This window comes from Loxodonta africana, chromosome 22, assembly GCF_030014295.1.
Source record: "Loxodonta africana isolate mLoxAfr1 chromosome 22, mLoxAfr1.hap2, whole genome shotgun sequence".
Lineage (NCBI taxonomy): Eukaryota > Metazoa > Chordata > Mammalia > Proboscidea > Elephantidae > Loxodonta > Loxodonta africana.
The window spans coordinates 24,483,053-24,503,769 of record NC_087363.1 but is presented as its reverse complement, the minus strand read 5'-3'; the positions used below and the strand labels follow the sequence as shown (position 1 = coordinate 24,503,769).

Below are 20,717 nucleotides of genomic sequence, written 5' to 3'. Positions count from 1 at the left end.
ATTCTAACTCACAAAAAAAGACCAGACTTACTGGTCTCACAGACACTGGAGAAACCCCAAGAGTATAGCTCCCAGACAAACTTTTAACTCAGCACTGAAATCACAACCGAGGTTCACCTGTCAGCCAAAGATTAAACAGGCCTATAAAGCAACCAATAATACACACAGTTCAACCATGTATATAAGAGACTAATGGGCACATCAGTCCACGGGCAAGGATGAGAAGGCAGGAGGGGACAGGAAAGCTGGGCAAATATAAAAGGGGAATCCAAGGCTGAGAAGGGGAGAGTGCTGACATGGCAAGAGGTTGGCAACCAATGTCACAAAACAATTTGTATATTGTTTAATGAGAAACTAACTTGTTCTGTAAACCTTTACTTAAAGCACTATTAAAAGCAAAAAAAGAAAGGAGCTATAGTGCTGTATCTGAACACTTTCGAGTGATGCCTGCATGTCATCTGTAAACCAGGCACAAGTTTTCTCTTCCTCAGTCAATTGATCATAAGGAACTCCCAGGAGGTCATAGGTGCAGAAGGGGAGAGGGCAGGTATTGTGAGACAATGGGCATTTGAGCCACTTCCTCATTTAACTTACTTGTGCCTTCAGGTCCTGCTCGGCCACTTCCATTTAATGATGGATGGCTGCTGTGCACACCCGACGTTATGGCTCTGTGGGTGAGATGACACCCAGTTTATGACGGGCAGCTCAGGCCACGTGGTGACTTGGTGGCCCGTGATTAAGCATTCAATCTCTACTAAGACCCAGTAGCAAGAAAAAGCTGTTTCTCAAAGAGAGAGTAGCAACTCACAGCAACCCTTCGTAAAACAGAAGGAAACACTGCCTGGTTTTGTGCCATCATCACAAACATTGCTATGCTTGAGCCCATCATTGTAGCTTTTGTGTCAGTCCATCTTGTTGAGGGTTTTCCTCTTTTTCACTGACCCTCTACTTTACAAGTATGATGTCCTTCTCCAGGGATTGGTCCCTCCTGATAACATGTCCAAATTATGTGAGATGAAGTCTCACCATCCTTACTTCAAAGGATGTACTTCTAAGTACAGCATTCTGGCTGTACTTCTTCTAAGACAGATTGTTCGTTCTTCTGGCAGTCCATGGTATATTCAATATTCTTCACCAACACCATAATTCAAAGCCATCAATTCTTCTTCAGTCTTCCTTATTCATTGTCCAACTTTCTCATGCATGTGAGGCAACTGAAAATAATCATGGCTTGGTTTAGGTGTATCTTAGTCCTCAAAGTGACATCTTTGCTTTTCAACACTTTAAGAGAGATCTTTCGCAGCAGATTTGCCCAATGCAATGTGTTGTTTGATTTCTTGACTGCTGCTTCCATGGATGCTGATTGTGGATTCAAGTAAAATGAAATCCTTGACGACTTCAATATTTTCTCCGTTTATCATAATGTTGCTTATTGGTTCAGTTGTGAGGATTTTTGTTTTCTTTATGTTGAGGTGGAAGCCATACTGAAGGCTGTAGTCTTTGATCTTCATCAGTAAATTCTTCCAGTCCTCTTCACTTTCTGCAAGCAAGGTTGTGTCTACCACATATATCAGGTTGTTAATGATTCTTCCTCCAATCGTGATGCTGAGTTCTTCAGAGAGTCTAGCTTCTCAGGTTATTTGCTCAGCATACAGATTGAATGTTGGTACTCCATCAATTCCTGGAGACTTGCTTTTCACCGATGCCTTCAGTGCAGCTTGGACTTCTTCCTTCAGTACCACTGATTCTTGATCACATGCTACCTCCTGAAACAGTTGGATGTCGACTAATATTTTGGCACAGTGACTCTGTATTCCTTCCATCTTCTTTTGATACCTTCTGCGCTGTTCAATATTTTGTCCATAGAATCCTTCAGTATTGCAACTGGAGGCTTTAATTTTTTCTTCAGTTTTTTTCAGCCTGAGAAATGCTGAGCTGTTCTTCCCTTTTGGTTTTCTAACTCCAGATCTTTGCACATTTCGTTATAATACTTTACTTTGTCTTCTTGAATCGCCCTTTGAAATCTTCTGTGCAGCTCAATTACTTCATCAGTTCTTCCTTTTGCTTTAGCTACTCTGTGTTCAATAACAAGATTCAGAGTCTCTTCAGACATCCATTTGTTTATCTGTTACTAGAATAAGCAGGTTTAGCAAGGTTGTAAATACAAGATCAATATAGAAGTCAATTATATCTCTACATACTATCAATGAAAAATTAGAAATTGAAATAAATAAGACAGTACTGTATTTAATAGCACCAAAAAAAAATGAAATACTTAGGCATAAATCTTACAAAATATGTGCAAGCTCTGTATCCTAAAACTACAAAACACGGATGAAAGAAATAGAAAAAGACTTAACTACAGGTTCCTAAATTGGAGGGTACAAAACATTAACAAAAAAATTCCCCAAATTGATCTATTAGAACTCCAACAGGATTCCAATGTAAATCCCAGCAAAATTTTTATAAAACCTTATAAGCCAATTCTAAAAATTTATGTGGACAACAAGGGAACTAAAGTAGCCAAAATAATTTTGGAAAAAAAAAAATTGAAGCGCTCGTACCACCTGTTTTAAAGTTTCTGTACAGTTACATTTTTATGGTAGTGTGTTATTAGATAAAGGTCAGACATAGAGATCAGTGGTGCAAAAGATAATCTTGAAATAGATCCATACTTATAGGGTCAAATAATCTGACAAAGGTGCAAAGGCAATTTTATGAAGAAAGAATAGTTTTCTCAACAAATGATGCTGAAATAATTGAATATCGATATGCAAAAAATTAATAAATCTTGATCTATACATGGCCTCTATATAAAATTTAGCTCAAAATGGACCACAGACCTAATTAATGTTTAACCCACTAGCCCACTGCATTCTTTCTCACAGCAACCCTATAGGACAGGGTACTTCTGCCCCACAGAGTTTCCAAGGCTGTAAATCTTTATGGAAGCAGACTGCCACATCTTTCTTCTGCTAAGTAGCTGGTAGGTTCAAACCACTGACCTTTTGGTTAGCAGCTGACTACAATAACAACAGTGCCACCAGGGCTTCTTAAATGTGTAATCCAAAACTATGAAACTTTTAGAATTTTAGAAACTTTTAGAAAACATTAAATCTTTGGGACCTTGAGTTAGACAAAGATTTCTTAGATAAAACACCCAAAGGCCAATGCTTTTAGAAAAAAATTAGACTTTATCAAAACTAAGAGTGGAAAGTCAAGTCACAGAGTAGGAGAAACTATTTGCAAATGCTTATGTAATAAAATAGTATAGTTCAGATATATAAAGAAGTATAAAAACTCAATGATAAGAAAATAAACAACTGAATTTAATAATGGGCAAACAATTTGAACACGTACTCCACCAAAGAAGATAACTGGATGACACATAAGCAAACGAAAAGTAGCTCAGCATCATTAGGGAAATGCACATTAAAACCACAACATGATATCCCTACACACCTATTAGAATGTAAAACACACACACACAAACGAAAAACAGTAATACCAAGTGAAGTAAACGGAATTCTCACACATTGTTGGTGGGAATGAAAACTGGTACGACCCCCAAGGAAAGAAGTTTGCAGTTTCTTATATACAGTTAACATACAAGCCAATAGTTCACTCTTAGGCAAATACACACAAAAATCTAACTGCAAGCGTTTACAGCAGTTTGATCCATAATTGTCCCAAACTAAAGACAATAAAAATGTCCCTTAACAGTCAAAATGATAAATAAAACAACATACATCTGGGCAGTGGAATACTACTACTCAGCAATATAAGGACTGACCTACTGATACATGCCATGGGTGAATCACCGAAATATTATGCTCATTGAAAGAAGCCACACACAAAGGAATATATAGTGTATAATAATATTTACATATAATTATATTACATATGATACTGTGTAACATTTATATAAAATGTATTGCATAAAATTGTAAATATGTACTGTACTTACATAAAATATAAACTAATTTACAGAGACAAGCAGATCAGTGGTTGCCTGGTCCTGGGAGTGGAAGGAGGGACACAGTGTAATGGAGCATGAGGCAATTTTATTTTTTGATTGTGCTTCTGGTTATAGGACTTTATATTTTTGTCAAAACTCAAACAGTGTCAGGGAACTAGATTGTATTTGGGAAATACCTGAATTTTTTTACTCAAAAAAAAAAAAAAATCAGATGGATAGACAACACAAAGCTGTGAAGAAACAGGAGCTCTCTTACATTGCTGGTTGGAGCGTGATATGGGATACCTGATATGCAGGGGTGTATTTTTTTTTTTCTTTTTTACATATTGATTTGTAAGTTTTTTTTTTTTTATTGTACTTTAGATGAAAGGGCAAATTAGTCTCTTTTTAAACAATTAATACACATATTGGTTGCCAACCCTACAACATGTCAACACTTTCCCCTTCTTGAACCTGGGTTCCCTATTACCAGCTTTCCTGTCCCCTCCTGCCTTCTTATTCTTGCCGCTGGTCTGGTGTGCCCATTTAGTCTCATTTTGTTTTATGGGCCTGTTCAATCTTTGGATGATAAGTGAACCTCAGGAGTGACTTCAGTACTGAGTTAAAAGGCTGTGCAGCTGCCATACTCTCCGGGTTGGAGGGGTGTATTTAAAATTATTGAAAGAAAACAAGTACTTATGATTGGGAGTAGGCTGAGATTTATTAGATTGGATACAGAAAGCAAAAAATATTGAAGAAAAGTCTGTTAAATATAATTATACATCTTCAAAATATTTTTGCCTCAAAAACCACTGGAAATAAAACTTCTTATCTGAACATAGGAATCTCTTCCTTTTTTTATAACAGCTATACAATACCCCATTGTGTAGATATGCCATAATAATGCGAACAGTGTCTTCTGATGGGCACAGTGAGGTAGTTTCCACCATTTGACAATCACAAGTAAAGCTGCAATGAACAACCTACGTATTTTTAGCCATCAGAAGTGCACCTTCAGGATAAATTCCACTTGGTGTCACTGGCAGTTCAAAGGATAGATGTATATGTAGTTTTCTTACATATTTCCAAAAAGCACTACAAACATTGTAAGGACAGCAATCAGGAAGAAATTTCCAAAGTATATGAAAGACAAGATTCCTCTTTACAGTATGTAAAGCCTTAAGAAAAACAATTTAGATGAAGGCAAGCAATCCAAAAGAAAAATTAGCAAAATGGAGGTAAAGGCAGCTCACTAAAGAAGCAACCCGCATAACTAATGCACTCAAAGGTTCAAGCCTAGCAAGTAAAAAGGATAATGAGGACGTAAATCTTCCATATATTGCTTGTGGCAGTATAAACGAGAGCCATTTTGGAACGTCTTGACATCTATTGAAACAGCTGTAGACAGCCTCCATGAACTAGCAATTCTCTTTTTAGGCATAAGCTTACTCATATAAACCATCAAAGAATCTTAAAAAAAAACTCTACCCTTAATTCATTTTTACATAAAAATCTAAAGTTTTCAAGGCAAGTTTAAGTTACAAAACAGGGCTTACCACTGTGGTGCCTGGTCACCCGTCACTTTTTCCAGATGACAGCAGCTCCTGAGGTATGGATGGCGTTCTTCCTCCTCCCACATGTACACATGCAGAGAATTGTCAATGGCTTTTTTTTTTGTGGTGAGGATATGGATAGGGTCCTTCAAAGGACACCCAGGAGTGAGCGGCCAAGAAGTAAAACTCAGAGCAATAAACAGAGAGGGGAGAAGGATCATACATACCACCCATACATGGTAGATTCATGTCTGGTGGTCTTGAAATTGTTGTAGCAGGAGGCCATTGATGGTAAAGAGGGACAAATATGGCCCATTCTCAAGGACAATCACATTCCCATCACTGCTTCCTGTGTAACTAGGAAACTCCGTATCAACTGGTAACGAGAAACTTGCGACCTGATGTGCTTTTTTCACACAAAACACATACATTACATATATATATATGACAGGACAATATCCTTACACTAACTGTAAAAACATACTCCGTATTTCTATGGAACTTAAGTCCAGTGATGAAAATGAAGGGTGGGCCACTGGCCTGACAAATACATGTCATTGGCCATGGTTTTGGTACTATGACACAGGAAGAGAAGGCCATGAGAGGTGTGGACATGGACAATAAATAATAGCTCAGACACTGAGGGGGGACCTGTAGTGCGAAGGGGCATTGGAATCCAGGCCCTAAAGCATCATGGGAGTCTAAACATGTCTGCCGAAAAGGGCAGGACAGAGTAGAGAAGTCAGAAGCATGGGTACTATAGAGTCAAACAGGCATGACTTAGCCCACTGCTAAAGAAATCCACTACCCCTATTTACATAAATTTACAGCTTATAATGAATGCACGTGTCATGAGAAGAAATGTTTCTGAAGTGGCATGGCTTACCTTGGATGGCTATTTTACCACCAATCATCTCAGTTGTAAAGTTAAAGGTGGTAATTCTTATCATTTCGTTAAAGTCTCTTCGGAACATCACTATTACCCTGTTTGTCTTCCTTGAAGCCCAGCAGGAATCCCAGCACCACGCAAAGGGAATAGGGAGGGACAGGGGGGTGTTATCTTCTGACGGTTTCAGTAAGTACGCTGTGAAAAATACCTAAGGAGAGATTATTGCACTTGTAGTCAAGTGAAGGCAGAAGTTATAGTATCTCAGAACAGGAGTGATTCTAAAAATCTTTATCTGTAGCCAAAGCTATATTCCACATGTCAGGGAGGGTTGAATAGTCCCTGCTTGTCCCACCAAAACACAAAGAATTCAGAGTCTTCCTATACTGTCTCTTGTTCACAGATAGCACAGGAGTCCCTGAAACTTTTCTTCTGACATGCTAAGGAGTTACAATATCTTCATGCCACATTGGCCTTCTGATCAAGTTGAGGTTGGCTAAGTAGATTTTCCCTTCTTGGAGAACTATTCAAGGGATGTTTTGCTTTTGCTACCTGTCCTCTTAACTCTTTGTGCTCTGGTGCCCAGTTCATGTGTGCCATGTTAAGAACGGTCTGCTCAAAGGCCAAAGACTTTCTCAAAGTGACATTAAGAGGCTGATGCATATTTATTTACCTCTGGACCTCTCTGTGCTTTCCAGTCAAGGTAAATAAAAGTAAAGGAAAGCAAAAGCAAAGAAGGTTGCCAAAGATCAATAACTCTTACATCCTCCTCCACCTCTTTGGTTGACTCAGACTTTGTGAACAAATTTCATCAGTAAACCTTTGCCTTTGGAACTGGATATCATCACTTCAAAGAACATTTTCCTGGCTATCAGAAGAGATTCCACTTGCAATATGTCTAGAGAGAGGAAGGAACAGTATTCTAGTCCTCACTGAGCTTTACAGCGTCTGCAGTACTTCCTAACTTGACCATCCTAATACTTGACACACACACACCCCACCCCACCCCTGCCAAGTTAAAGCCCACAGCAGCGTACCTACCTTTGGAGAAAAATATTCTTTTATCCCAAATACAGAGATTGATTTTTTGTCAGGAGAGCAGAGCAGATGTCCACCACAATATCTCAATGCATTAATGTTAGAAATATACCTTAATTTAGGCACTGTAAATGTGTAGATGTCACCTTCATAATTACTCATCTGAAACCAAAACATCACAACAGTGTCAATGGGAAGAGATATGAAATCCTGAAGTACACAGGAAGCAAACTGTCGGCTGCAAGGTATGCCACTGTTTCTTCAATCACGTGATGGAGATCTAAATCTCTGACCAGACTGACTCACAAAGTTTTTGGGATAATCCCATGGGATAAGTCTTTCTAAGCCCTACAGCACTCTTCTCAAAGATAGTTGTTCATTAGAATATTGACACTATTCTGCTTTTTCAATATTTACCCAAATTCAAATCTTTCCCTCCATTGTCACTATCCAAGTTCATGTCTTATACAAAATACACATTTGAAAGAAGAGACTGATATAAAGTAATTCAGGGAATTTTTATTTTTTTAAAGAATTTCTGGAAAGTGTAATTGAAGTAGGTCCAAGGTCAAGATGGTATGGAGGTTTGTATGCCAACATTCACTAGCGTATTGTTAATGACTCTCAAGGTATGTGGAAGGTCTGAACCCAAGAAAACAGATTGTGATTCCATAGCAATGGACCCTTGCAAAAGTGGTGCAATGGTGTCAGATCTCCTCTAACTTCACAAGGGGAGGAGATAGAATCAAGATCATCAACCCAAGGCTGATTCCTATGAGACAGAGGTCAGACATACCTCCACTCTTCAATCTTTTTACCAATTCTGACACCAGCCATCCCTCCCATGGCACTCTCTACTTCTTTGCCGGGTTTGATAATTTATTGCAATGGCCACACAGAACTCACAGGCCATACTCGCAGTTATGGGGTTTATTAGGCAAGTAACAGGTTACAATTCAGGATCAGGAACTACTCAGGATATAGTTCTTTGATTAGGACAGCTTCTTCTCGGTATGCCTACAGGCAAGCCTCTCTCTCAGCCCTTGGCCTGGCCTCTGTCCTGCTCAGGCAGGTGTTATAGCTTTTTAGCTCCACCAACAAGTGCCCAGAGGCACCCCACTCTGCCACAACTGCCTGTCCAAAGGCACTTAGCTCTGTCACTCTATTGGTCAGCACGCCCACTGTAGCTGCCTCACTCCATGGGCCGGGAAACCCACTGCACCATCTTGCTTTGGTCTACTGGTTCTGCTGCTGCCGTTTTTCTGCCACTGGACTCTGCCATGCTTGCTGCCACTTCTCGCCATCTTGCACATTCTCTGGTGTTATACCTCTGTCTCCTGGGTCTAGGGTGTTCTCAGTGCAGAGACCAGGGTCCAAAAGACATGCTCCACTCATGCCTCTTGTCCTTGATGGTAGTGAGATCCCTTTCCTAGCCTCTGGGGTTGGTTCATTTTAAGCCTAACAAGATGGCAAAACTGACCAATCCTCTTGCTAGGGTTCCATACACATTATTTGTATGGTCCCACTCCCGCAAAGGTTCCATGCACCTTATCTGCATTATTAGCAGGCTGTCCAATTCCCTTGGAGGGCCATAAATACCTTATTTGTATAAGTTCTACCCAATCATTTTGATGGGGGGAGGTCTCAAAGACCATGGTTAGAAGGACCACAAAAACTAATTTACTGCACCACAGCCCTCAACATCTGTTAAGGAAACAGACATTTTGTTTTGTAGGTTCCCTCCAGAGGCAGACGCTCACTTACCACCAGGAATGATCCATCCTTTGTGAGAAAGGCTTCCATAGAAAAACAGCACTGAGACATGGCGAGAACAGCCAGAGCATCCCTATCCCAACAATTCCACACCTTGATAGTTCCCGCCAAATCTGCCATGAATGCAAGATGCCTCTAAGGGAGCGTCGTCATACGTTTAATATGAGACTGCTGGTCTGGGCTTACCCAGATCATAGTGCCCTGGAGAATGACAGTAACACTGTGTTTGTGGAACTTTTAAACTTACTGTGCTTCACTCTACCCATGTTTATTTGGAAACCTCTTCCAAGTCAGTCCCAATTCTTGCTTCTGGGATAAAAAAAAGGATATGAAAATTCTCCTAAACAGCTCATTTATTTGGTGTGGACATGAGAACAGGAACTCTGCAACATGCTCAGAGGCAGGAGCTCACTGCATGATGGGTATAAAGAACAATTAAGACTAAAACACTTGGGCTCAAATCAGTTCTAATTCTTACTTACAGTGCAACATTCAGTAAGTTACCACCATGGCTTCCTCATATGTAAAATGGCAATCGTTGACAAAGAGATAGTAGAAGAGGTAATAAAGATGCCCATTGCCAATAGATTGAAGTAACTTTGTGAAATAGACAAGCTACCATTAGAAAACAAGACTTTGTACGCATTTACATGTGGAAGCACATATTAAAATCTGAAGTCTCTAAGTATTTAAGATCTAAATGAAAAGGTCACATATTATAAGCTAGAAGACTTGATTTAAAATTTGTTTCTTTTTCCAACACACAGGGAACATTTTCCAGAATAGATCACATATTAGACCATAAAGTAAGCCTTAACAGAATCCAAAACACTGAAATATTACACAGCACTGACTTGATTTGTAAACTTTCACTTAAAGCACAATAAAAATTAAAAAAAATGAAAATACTTGTAAGAAAAAAAAATATTACAAAGCGTCTTTTCTGACCATAAAGCCATAAAAGTAGAAATCAATAACAGAAAAAGCAGGGAAAAGAAACCAAGACTTGGAAACTGAACAACACTTTGCTCAAAAACGACTAGGTTATAGAAGAAATTAAGGATAGAATAAAGAAATTCATAGAATCAAATGAGAATGAAAACACATCCTACCAGAACCTTTGGGACACAGCAAAATTAGAGGTCGATTTATAGCAATAAATGCACACATCCAAAAAGAAGAAAGGGCCAAAATAAAAACATTAACCCTACAACTCAAACAGATAAAAAGAGATCAGCAAAAGAAGCCCTCGGGCACCAGAAGAAAGGAAATAATAAAAATTAGAACTGAGACAAAGAAAATAGAGAATAGAAAAAAATTGAAAAACTCAAGGACACCAAAGGCTACTTCTTTGAAAGGATCCAACAAAATCAATAAACCATTGGCCAAACTGACAAAAGAACAGGAGAGGAAGCAAATAACCCAAATAAGAAATGAGATAGCTGATATCACAACAGACCCAAATGAAATTGAAAGACTCATAACAGAATACCATGAAAAATTGTATTCCAACAAATTTGAAACTAGAGGAAACGGACAAATTTCTAGAAACACACTACTTACCTAAACTAACACAAACCAAGGTAGAAAAAACTAAATAAACCTATAACAAAAGAAGAGATTGAAGGGGTAATAAAAAAGACAAAAAAAAAAAAAAAATCTCCGACAAAGAAAAAGCTCTGGCCCTGATGGCTTCACTGGAGAATTCTACCAAACTTTTAGAGAAGATTTAACACCAGTACTACTAAAGGTATTTCAGAGCATAGAAAAGGATGGAATACTCTCAAACTCATTCTATGAAGCTAGCACAACCCTGACACCAAAACCAGGTAAAGAAGCCACAAAAAAAGAAAACTACAGACCACTATCCTTCATGAATGTAAATGTAAAAATCTTCAACAAATTCTGGCCAATAGAATTAACAACATATCAAAAAAATAATTCTCCATGACCAAGTGGGGTTCATACCAGGTATGCAGGGATGGGTCATCATTAGGAAATCAATGTAATCTATCACATTGATAAAAGAGAGGAACCATATGATCTTATCAATTGATGCAGAAAAGGCATTTGACAAAGCCCAACACCCATTCCTGATAAAAACTCTCAGCAAAACAGGAATAGAAGGGAAATTCCTTGATATAATAAAGGGTATTTATACAAAGCCAACAACCAACATCACACCAAATGGAGAGAGTCTGAAAGCATTCCCCTTGTGAACAGGAACCAGGCAAGGATGCCCTTTATCACCACTCTTATTCAACATTGTGCTGGAGAGCCTAGCGAGAGCAATAAGGCAAGAAAAAGAAATGAAAGACATCCAGATTGGTAAGGAAGAAGTAAAAGTATCCCTATTTGCAGATGATATGACCTTATAAACAGAAAACCCTAAGGAATCCACAAGAAAACTACTGGAACTAATAGAAGAGTTCAGCAGAGTATCAGGATACAAGATAAACACACAAAAATCAGCTGGCTTCCTCTATGCCAACAAGAACTTCAAAAAGGAAATCACCAAATTAATACCATTTACAATAGCCCCCAAGAAGATAAAATACTTAGGAATGAATCTAACCAGAGATGTAAAAGACCTATACAAAGAAAACTACAAAACACTACTGCAAGAAACCAAAAGAGACCTACATAAGTGGAAAAACGTACCTTGTTCATGGATATGAAGACTCAACTTTGTGAAAATGTCAATTCTACCCAAAACAATCTACAAATACAATGCAATCCAATCCAAATTCCAGTGACATTTTTAACGAGATGAAAAAACAAATCACCAACTTCATATGGAAAGGGAAGAAGCCTCGGATAAGTAAAGCATTACTGAAGAAGAAGAACAAAGTGGGAGGCCTTACTTTACCTGATTTTAGAACCTATTATACTGCCACGCTGGTTAAAACAGCCTGGTACTGGTACAACAACAGACACATAGACCAATGGAATGGACTTGAGAATCCTGATGTAAATTCATCTACCTATGAGCAGCTGATATTTGACAAAGGCCCAAAGTCCAGTAAATGGGAAAAAGACAGTCTGTTTAACAAATGGTACTGGTATAACTGGATATCCATCTGCAGAAAAATGAAACGAGACCCATAAATCACACTATGCACAAAAACTAACTCAAAATGCATCAAAGACCTAAATATAAAATCTAAAACAATAAAGATCATGGAAGAAAAAAATAGGGACAACGCTAGGAGCCCTAATACATGGAATAAACAGAATACAAAACGTAACTAACAATGCACGAACAGCAGAAGAGAAACTAGATAACTGGGAGTTCCTAAAAATCAAACACTAATGCTTATTAAAAGACTTCACCAAAAAAGTAAAAAGACAAACTACAGACTGGGAAAACATTTTTAACTACTATGTATTCGTATATCAGATCAGGGACTAATCTCTAAAATCTACAAAGTACTGTAAAACCTCAACAAACAAAAAGACAACCCAATTAAAATATGGGCAAAGGATTATGAACAGACACTTCACCAAAGAAGACATTCAGGCGGCTCCCAGACACATGAGGAAATGCTCACAGTCATTAGTCATTAGAGATAAATGCAAACCAAAACTACAATGAGATACCATCTCACCGCAACAATGCTAGCACTAATTCAAAAAACACAAAATTATAAATGTTGGAGAGGTTGTGGAGGGACTGGAACACTTATGCACTGCTGGTGGGAATGTAAATGGTACAACCACTTTGGAAATCAATTTGATGTTTTCTTAAAAAGCTAGAAATAGAAGTACCATAAGATCCAGCAATCCCACTCCTTGGACTATACCCTAGAGAAATAGAGCCATCACACAAATAGATATATGCACACTCATGTTCATTGAAGCTTTGTTCACAATAGCAAAAAGAAACAACCTAGGTGCCCATCAACAGATGAATGGATGAACAAAATATAGTACATACACACTGTGGAATACTATGCAACAATAAAGAACAATGATGAATCTGCAAGATATCTCACAACATGGATGAATCTGGAAGGCATTATGCTGAGTGAAATTAGTCAGTCGCAAAAGGACAAATATTATATGAGACCACTATTATAAGAACTCAAGAAAAGGTTTAAACACAGAAGAAAACATTCTTTGATGGTTACAAGGGTGGGGAGGGAGGGAGACGGGTATTCACTAACTAGATAGTAGATAAGAATCATCTTAGGTGAAGGGAAGAACAACACATAATACAGAGGAAGTCAGCACAACTGGACTAAACCAAAAGCTAAGAAGTTTTCTTAACACAACCAAATACTTTGAGGGACAGAGTAGCAGGGGCTGGGAACTGGGGACCATGGTTTCAGGGAACATCTAGGTCAACCGGCATAACAAAGTTTATTAAGAAAATGTTCTGCATTCCACTTTGGAGAGTGGTGTATAGGGTATTAAATGCTTGCGAGCAGCCATCTAAGATGCATCAATTGGTCCCAACCCACTTAGAGCAAAGGAGAATGAGGAACACCAAAGACACAAGGAAAATATTAGCCCAAGAGACAAAAGGGCGACATAAACAAGAGACTCTATCAGCCTGAGACCAGAAGAACTAGATGGTGCCCAGCTACCACCAATTACTGCCCTGACAGGGAACATAACGGAGGGTCCCTGACAGAGCAGGAGAAAAGTGTGGTGCAGAGCTCAAATTCACATAAGATGATCAGACTTAATGATCTAAGACTGGAGAAACCCTCAAAGCCATGCTCCCCCGGACGCTCTGTTAACCTAGAACTAAAACCATTCTGAAAGCCCACTCTTCAAAGATTAGACTGGACTATAAAACGTAAAATAATACTTCTTAGTTCAAGCAGATACAGGAGACCAAATGGGCGGCTCCTGTTCGGTGGCAGGATGAGAAGGCAGGAAGGGACAGGAGCTGGTTGGATGGACACGGGAAACGGGGGGTGGAAAGGGGGGAGTGTGCTGTCACATTGTAGGGATTTCAACTAGTGTCACATAACAATACATGTATAAATTTTTATATGAGAAATTAACTTGAGCTATAAACGTTCACCTGAAGCACAATAAAAAAAAAAAAGGAAAAAGTATATTACTTAAAAAAAAAAAAAAAAAAACTTCTTTCTGTTACCAACTTTGAGTATCATTTTCCTGTCAGCATTGCTGATTTATGTGTGTAACAGGATGGACCCAGGTACGCATTACATTTGCTCCAAGACCAAACTCACCTCTTGTACATCCCAGGCACAAAGCTTGTGATCTGACACACCACAAACAATTGACTTGTCTTGTCCATCCTCTGACAGGCTGCTTCCTGAGAGATAAGCCATAGGTTCACTAGGTTCTGGGACTAAACACAGACAATACTTGGCTACCAGACAGATGAAGGGTGGTCCAAACCTAATAAAGAAAAATTCTGGGAAAAAATCATTTTTAAGTTCTCCTTCACCCTCTCAGGAGGGCTTGAGGTCACGTGGAGAAGAAGATAAAAATTGGGCTTCAGAGTCAGGCCTGAATGGGTTCCCATTGGAGACTGGCTGTTTGTGAGATATCAGCCAACCTGTTTTCCCTCAGTTTCCACAGATATAAAATGAGAATAAAACCTCATCAGAGAATTGTTCTGAGATTTTAAAGAGGTATCAGGAATTAAGTGAGAACTAGAGCATCTGTTATTCAAAATTTTCCCATGCTTTTTTGTTGTTGTTGTTGGATTCTTTTCCTAGAAAGGGTAGGAAGCCTTTGGAGAAAGACAGTAACAAGGCTTGCTTTTTTGTTGTGAAAAGATAACCCCGGCTTCTCTGTTCAGCATAGAACATAGGAGACAAGAGAGGTAGCAGGAAAGTTAATACAGCAACCCAGTCCCATTAGATTTGAATTAGCTCTTCATTAAATCAGAACATAAAACTGCATTTAAAAAAAAAAAAAAAGCTAAGAGTGAATTCCAGAAACGAATTCGCCATACTCCTCTTGCACACCACGTCCCCATACCGATTCTCCCAGGTACTTCTTTGCAGGCGAAGTCCTCTGGCTGCGCCGATGCCATGCGATACTCCTGCTTGACTTGCTTGAGGAAGAACTGCTTCCAATGCTTTGCATCTAGGGGTTCATCAGAACAGCACAAGGTCCATCTCTTCAGATACATCATTCTGGAACCAGAGTCACAATCCCATCCGGCTTCCCTGGTCAGCCCACCTCCTCGGACCACTGTTAAACTACATGAACCCTTTACTCACTGGAATCTTCATGCATGCCCCTACAACACAGCTGCACACAGGGCTAGGTGCTCCAGGCAAGTGCATAATTATAGTCCTCCTCTCCCCTGACATACACCTTCCTCTGCCCTTTACTCACCTCCACAGGTAATTACTCTGTGCAAGCATATTCCACTGCTAATAGAGAGAAAGGAATAAACAGTAAGTCAGTGCCCATGCGTTGGTTCCTCCTCTGCTATCATTTGTTCTGGGAGCTGGGTCCACACAGGTTAATCACACAGGATCCCAGCTCTCAAAGCCCTCACAGTCTGGGGGGCAGGAATGATAACAGCGGAGACCTATCCCTACTAATACTGGCACTCAGTATTCCTGTGAGAATTCAGAGGAAGAAATGGTGATTTCCTAGGGCTGGAAATAAGAAACCCACAGATCATTTAGTCATCGCAGCAACTTCTTCATATCAGTTTGACATTTTCATTTACAGAAAATGAGACCTTTAGAGTAAACGATGCTAACCTCAAAACGTATCACACTGCTAGTCTGCAAACTGGTGCTCAAGTTGGTCAAGAGAAGCGGCCGATTCCCTGGAGTACTACTGGTGTATCAGAGTAGAATGGATGGATCTAGATTCGGAACAAGGTAAACTAAAAGAATAAGGGAAGGTTATGCGAGTGTAACGCTGGGGTAGCAATATTCCGTGCCTAGGAGAGAGGTGAGGGGGGTCTCATGCAAGGACTGACAGGACAGCAGGGTGCCGGTGGAAGCTGACCAATTCAGACAGAGCAGCTGAGGGTGGAAAGCCTTTACCTTGTTCACTTGGGAAGCCTGTAGCAAGCTCAGTCCATCCAGGAAGGAGAAGACTTTCAAAATCGCAAAGTCAGACAATCTCATGTCCGTCTTATGCAGCATTGGCCGACACCAGTCTCCTTTCTCCTCTGCAGGTTGCTCTGAATTTAAAGGCTTGGCCAAAATCTGCAGTACTTGAAAGGATCTCCACCCACAACTCATCACACTCTGATAGAGATGGGTTGCAGGTGTGCAGACTCACAGACTGACCTCCTCTTAAGCTTCTTTTCCTGGGACAGATCCACACAGCCGAGGGCATTCCTACACTCACTTGGCTTGTTAGTGTTGTTTAAACTCATTCAACAACACATTCTTTGCACTGTGAATGGAAAGTGCAGGGCCCAGGGCAGTCCCCATTTCTGACGAATTTGTCAGGCCTCTAGGAAATTTCAGTTACCGTGACTCACCTTCATCAGATTCTAGTCTCTGTGTAACACCTTTTTAGTTCTAGATTGCCAGGGTAGGCAATCCGCTTGCCATGTTGATGTGTCTGCCTTGGGACATCAGATCTGGTCAGCAGGGCCTCTCTCTCTGCACCAATACAGCTTCTGGGTTTCCATCATTGTGCATGTTACTTTCCAGTGGGAGGGGAATGTACAAGCCAATCAGACTTTTCCAGAGAGGTCTAAGGTAGTGGGCCTCATCTGAAATGGCTCTTACAGTCAGTGCCTTCCCCTTGTGACCGGACACTTTTCTACGGTTATCAATCTCTCAAGAACTTGACAACTTATTTTGGTAATTTCTATGGGGGCCCCTCTGTGGGGCTCAGTGATGAGACCTGTCCCTTAAACTGCCACCTCCAGCCTGATACACAGTACTGGTTCTCAGAACTACCGTTTTTTCCTACAGTGTTATCTGCTCCATTGTCCAAACCACATGGTACTGACTGTTCAGGGACAAAAAAATGTCCTCTTCCTCAGAATTTGGAAAGGAAAACTTGGCATGTGAGCAGATCCATGAAATACAAACATGACCACTATGGGAAGACCACATTTTTCGTTTTGCAGAATTGGGTTTGTAGGAAACTTGTTTGAAGAGAATGTGATTTAAAGAGGAGAAAACTAGCATAAAGAATAAAAACTTGATTTAAAGAGAGATAAGGGAAAGCCTTGATGGTATCTTTTACATCAGTAATTCTAGTCTTTCCTAATTCTTTCACTTTCCCTGAACTGTATCATTGTACTAATTATAAAATTAAAATAAAATCTGTTTTTGGTTTACCTAATTTAAGCTAATAAACAACCCAACTTTTCTGTACCATTAATATCAATAAAAAATTCATATTAGAATTTATTAGACCATCATACACAGCTTGAGCTTTACTTCAAATATATCCATATATGGACAATAACACATTGGACTATAACTTCTTGTTGATTAGCTTCCTCTGGTTCTAATAGTCTGGAACATCATATATTTTCAAGTTGCTGTACCTTCTATGGAAACCCTGGTAGCGTAGTGGTTAAGAGCTGCAGCTGCTAACCAAAAAGTTGACAGTTCGAATCTACCAGGCACTCCTTGGACACTCTATGGGGCAGTTCTGTTCTGTCTTATACGGCTGCTATAAGTCAGAATCTATTTGACAGCAGTGGGTTTGGTTTTTGGTATCCTTTATAAGGTGGGAATGGTGATTTCAAACTCACTATATTTGGGGATCTCCGTCTCCAGAGATGACTAAGAATTCCTGTAATACTTCAGGACTCCTTACCATACCTGTCTCCACCCTATAGGTCCCTGTGTCTATTCAACAAATATGACTTAAATCAATATTGAAAATAAATAAGACAAGGGTGAAGGTGCTTCCAAACTTATGACTATGTGTTGATATGAAACATCAGTGAAGCCACTCTGGGAATCATTGTGAAACAGTCAGAGCTTGAGATGACGGCAAAGTCTTGGATGGGCCATTTGTGGACAAGAAAGAAAGCAGGTCTGTTCTATAATCACGTGAACACTTGCTCCACCCAGCTCACAATTGGAGAACTGCAAATAATACAGAGATATTCCGTTTTAAATCTATCAGTTCACCAAATATAATTTGGTAATATCCAGTTGGGAGTTGGAATGGGGAACATTTTAAAAGATCCTAACTTTTCAACAACATCAAAATGTTCAGATTATGATACACAGCTAAAGGACTCTCACGGAAAGATCTCCAAGACATACAGCTAAATGGGAAAAAAAATCAAGTTTTAGGTCAATATATGCATTTGATTTTCAAATGCAAAAAAGAAGACAATTTAAAAGTCATATGTTTCTACATATATGTGCAAATAGTTAACAACATGTCTCAAAATATATATACATAATCTGATCTCATGTTTACACTTGAGGAGGACTGGCATGGGAAAGTGTGAGACTCATTTCATCCTTGTCGTGGGACTATTTTACCTTGAATATTAATTAATAAATCCTAAAGTTTTAAAAATGACTGCTTATCGGAAGTGAGGCCAAGGTGGTGGAATAGCCAGATGCTTCCAGAGATCCCTCTTACAACAAAGACCTGAAAAATCAAGTGAAACAATTATATTTATGACAAGCTAGGAGATCTGAACATCAAAGGCAAAGTTAGAAAGTGGACTGAGCGGCAGGGGGAGAAAGAGGCCGTTCAGAAGCAGAGTTGCCAGACCTGAATCACTGGGATCCCTCAGGGACCATTCCCGGAAGTGGGTGCAGCAGACTAGTGTTAGCATTCCTCCACAGTTTTCTGGAGAGAAGCAGCCAGCTGCACAGCCTACTCACACCTCTGGAACCAGAGAAGAATGGCGCTCTCGGCAAAATCTTAGTACTTATGTATATTTTACCTCACCCCCACTCCCAAGCCAGCTTCGGTGGCTATTAATTTCCCTGGACCTGAGATAGGCCCATTTGAGCACCCTGAGCCATGCTCCTGGACTTGGAGAAGGAATAAATTCACAACAGGGGGAAAGATAATTTGCCAGCTCCACTAACCTGGGGAGCTCAGGACAGAAACAGCTCCTGTCCAGGCATAAATGGTCCGTGGACTTTGAATACCTTTTCCCCTGCATGGACCTGTGTGGGCCTATTCCAGGAGAACAGGCCCTTGCCGGCAGACTGCGGCTGTTTAAGCTGTATGGTGGAAAGGTTGGTGTTTGATATTTGACGTGGCTTTGCCTATTAAACAGGGTCCTCACCTACCCACATCAGGGGCCTAAGGACTGGTGGCTCCACTCAGGTCACCCAGCCATCTGCAACACGGATCCAAGGATAACTGATACTCCCAGTCCTTACAACCACAAGCATTGGGTGCCCATGGTCTGTCTGCGGAACCCACCCCCCTGTATGCAGTAGGGAACAGGGATGCACTTTCCTCAGAGACACTTGGGGGATGGTTCTCAGCCCATTGCCTTGTTCAGAGCTGGCACCTACACCAAACATCCCTGCCCCTCTAAGACCGTAGGACAGAGCCCGTACCACACACTTGATGACCAGCTACCTGGACACCCGAGCTGAATCCACACAAGAAAAGTGAATGGACTCATAAGCTCATATACCTGGTAACAGCTTTAGCCATCTGGTGACAGGACGTCAGAGCCCCAAAGGCAAAAAAAAATAATCAAGCTAGCTCACTCAAGCAACCCATTTAGGCCTATCAAAACAAAACAAAGCAAAAAACTAGGATAAGTAAGCAACCATAAAATAAACTAATGTGATAACTTATATATGCCTCAAAGAAAACAGTCAATATCAAATCACGTAAAGAAACAGACCATGATCACTTCAACAAGTTCTCAAAACAGAGAATCAAAAGATCTTCTGGATGAAGGTGCCTTCCTGGAATTACCAGATGCAGAATTCAAAAGATTAATATACAGAACTTTTCAAGACATAAGGAAGGTGATCAGGCAATACGCAGAACAAGCCAAGGAACACACAGATAAAACAGTTGAAGAAATTTAAAAGGTTCTTCAAGAACATAATGAAAAAATGTAATAAGTTGCAAGAATCCATAGACAGCAATCAGAAATTCAAAAGATTAACAATAAAATTACAGAATTAGACAACTCAATAGAAAGTCAGAGGAGCAGAATCAAGCAAGTGGAAAGCTGAATTGGTGAGCTTGAAGATAAACCACTTGGCACCAATACACTTGAAGAAAAGAATTTTAAAAAGTGAAGAAACCTTAAGAATCATGTGGGACTTTATCAAGAGAAATAATCTACGAGTGATTGGAGAACCAGAACAGGGAGAGATAACAGAAGATACGGAGAGAATTGTTGAAGATTTGTCGGCAGAAAACTTCCCTGATATGGTGAAAGATGAGACGATATCTGTCCAAGATGCTCAATGAACTCCACGTAAGGTAGATTTTAAAAGAAAGTCACCAAGACATATTGTAATCAAACTTGCCAAAACCAAAGATTAAGAGCAGCTAAGGATAAATGAAAAGTCACCTACAAAGGAGAGTCAATAAGAATAAGCTTGGACTACTTGGCAGAAACCATGCAGGC

The 20,717-nt window shown here is 39.9% G+C and overlaps 1 protein-coding gene across 1 annotated transcript; it reads right to left on the bottom strand.

Moving 5' to 3' along the window:
• Window positions 1-5,074: 5,074 nt before the first annotated feature.
• FBXW12 (F-box and WD repeat domain containing 12) lies at window positions 5,075-17,148 on the bottom strand. Its single transcript, XM_064274245.1, is given in 7 exon segments — window positions 5,075-5,657; window positions 5,739-5,971; window positions 6,398-6,608; window positions 7,394-7,597; window positions 14,416-14,637; window positions 15,117-15,410; window positions 16,078-17,148. Coding segments are annotated over 7 exon segments (1,641 nt in total). The 5' UTR covers window positions 16,408-17,148; the 3' UTR covers window positions 5,075-5,510.
• Window positions 17,149-20,717: the final 3,569 nt, after the last annotated feature.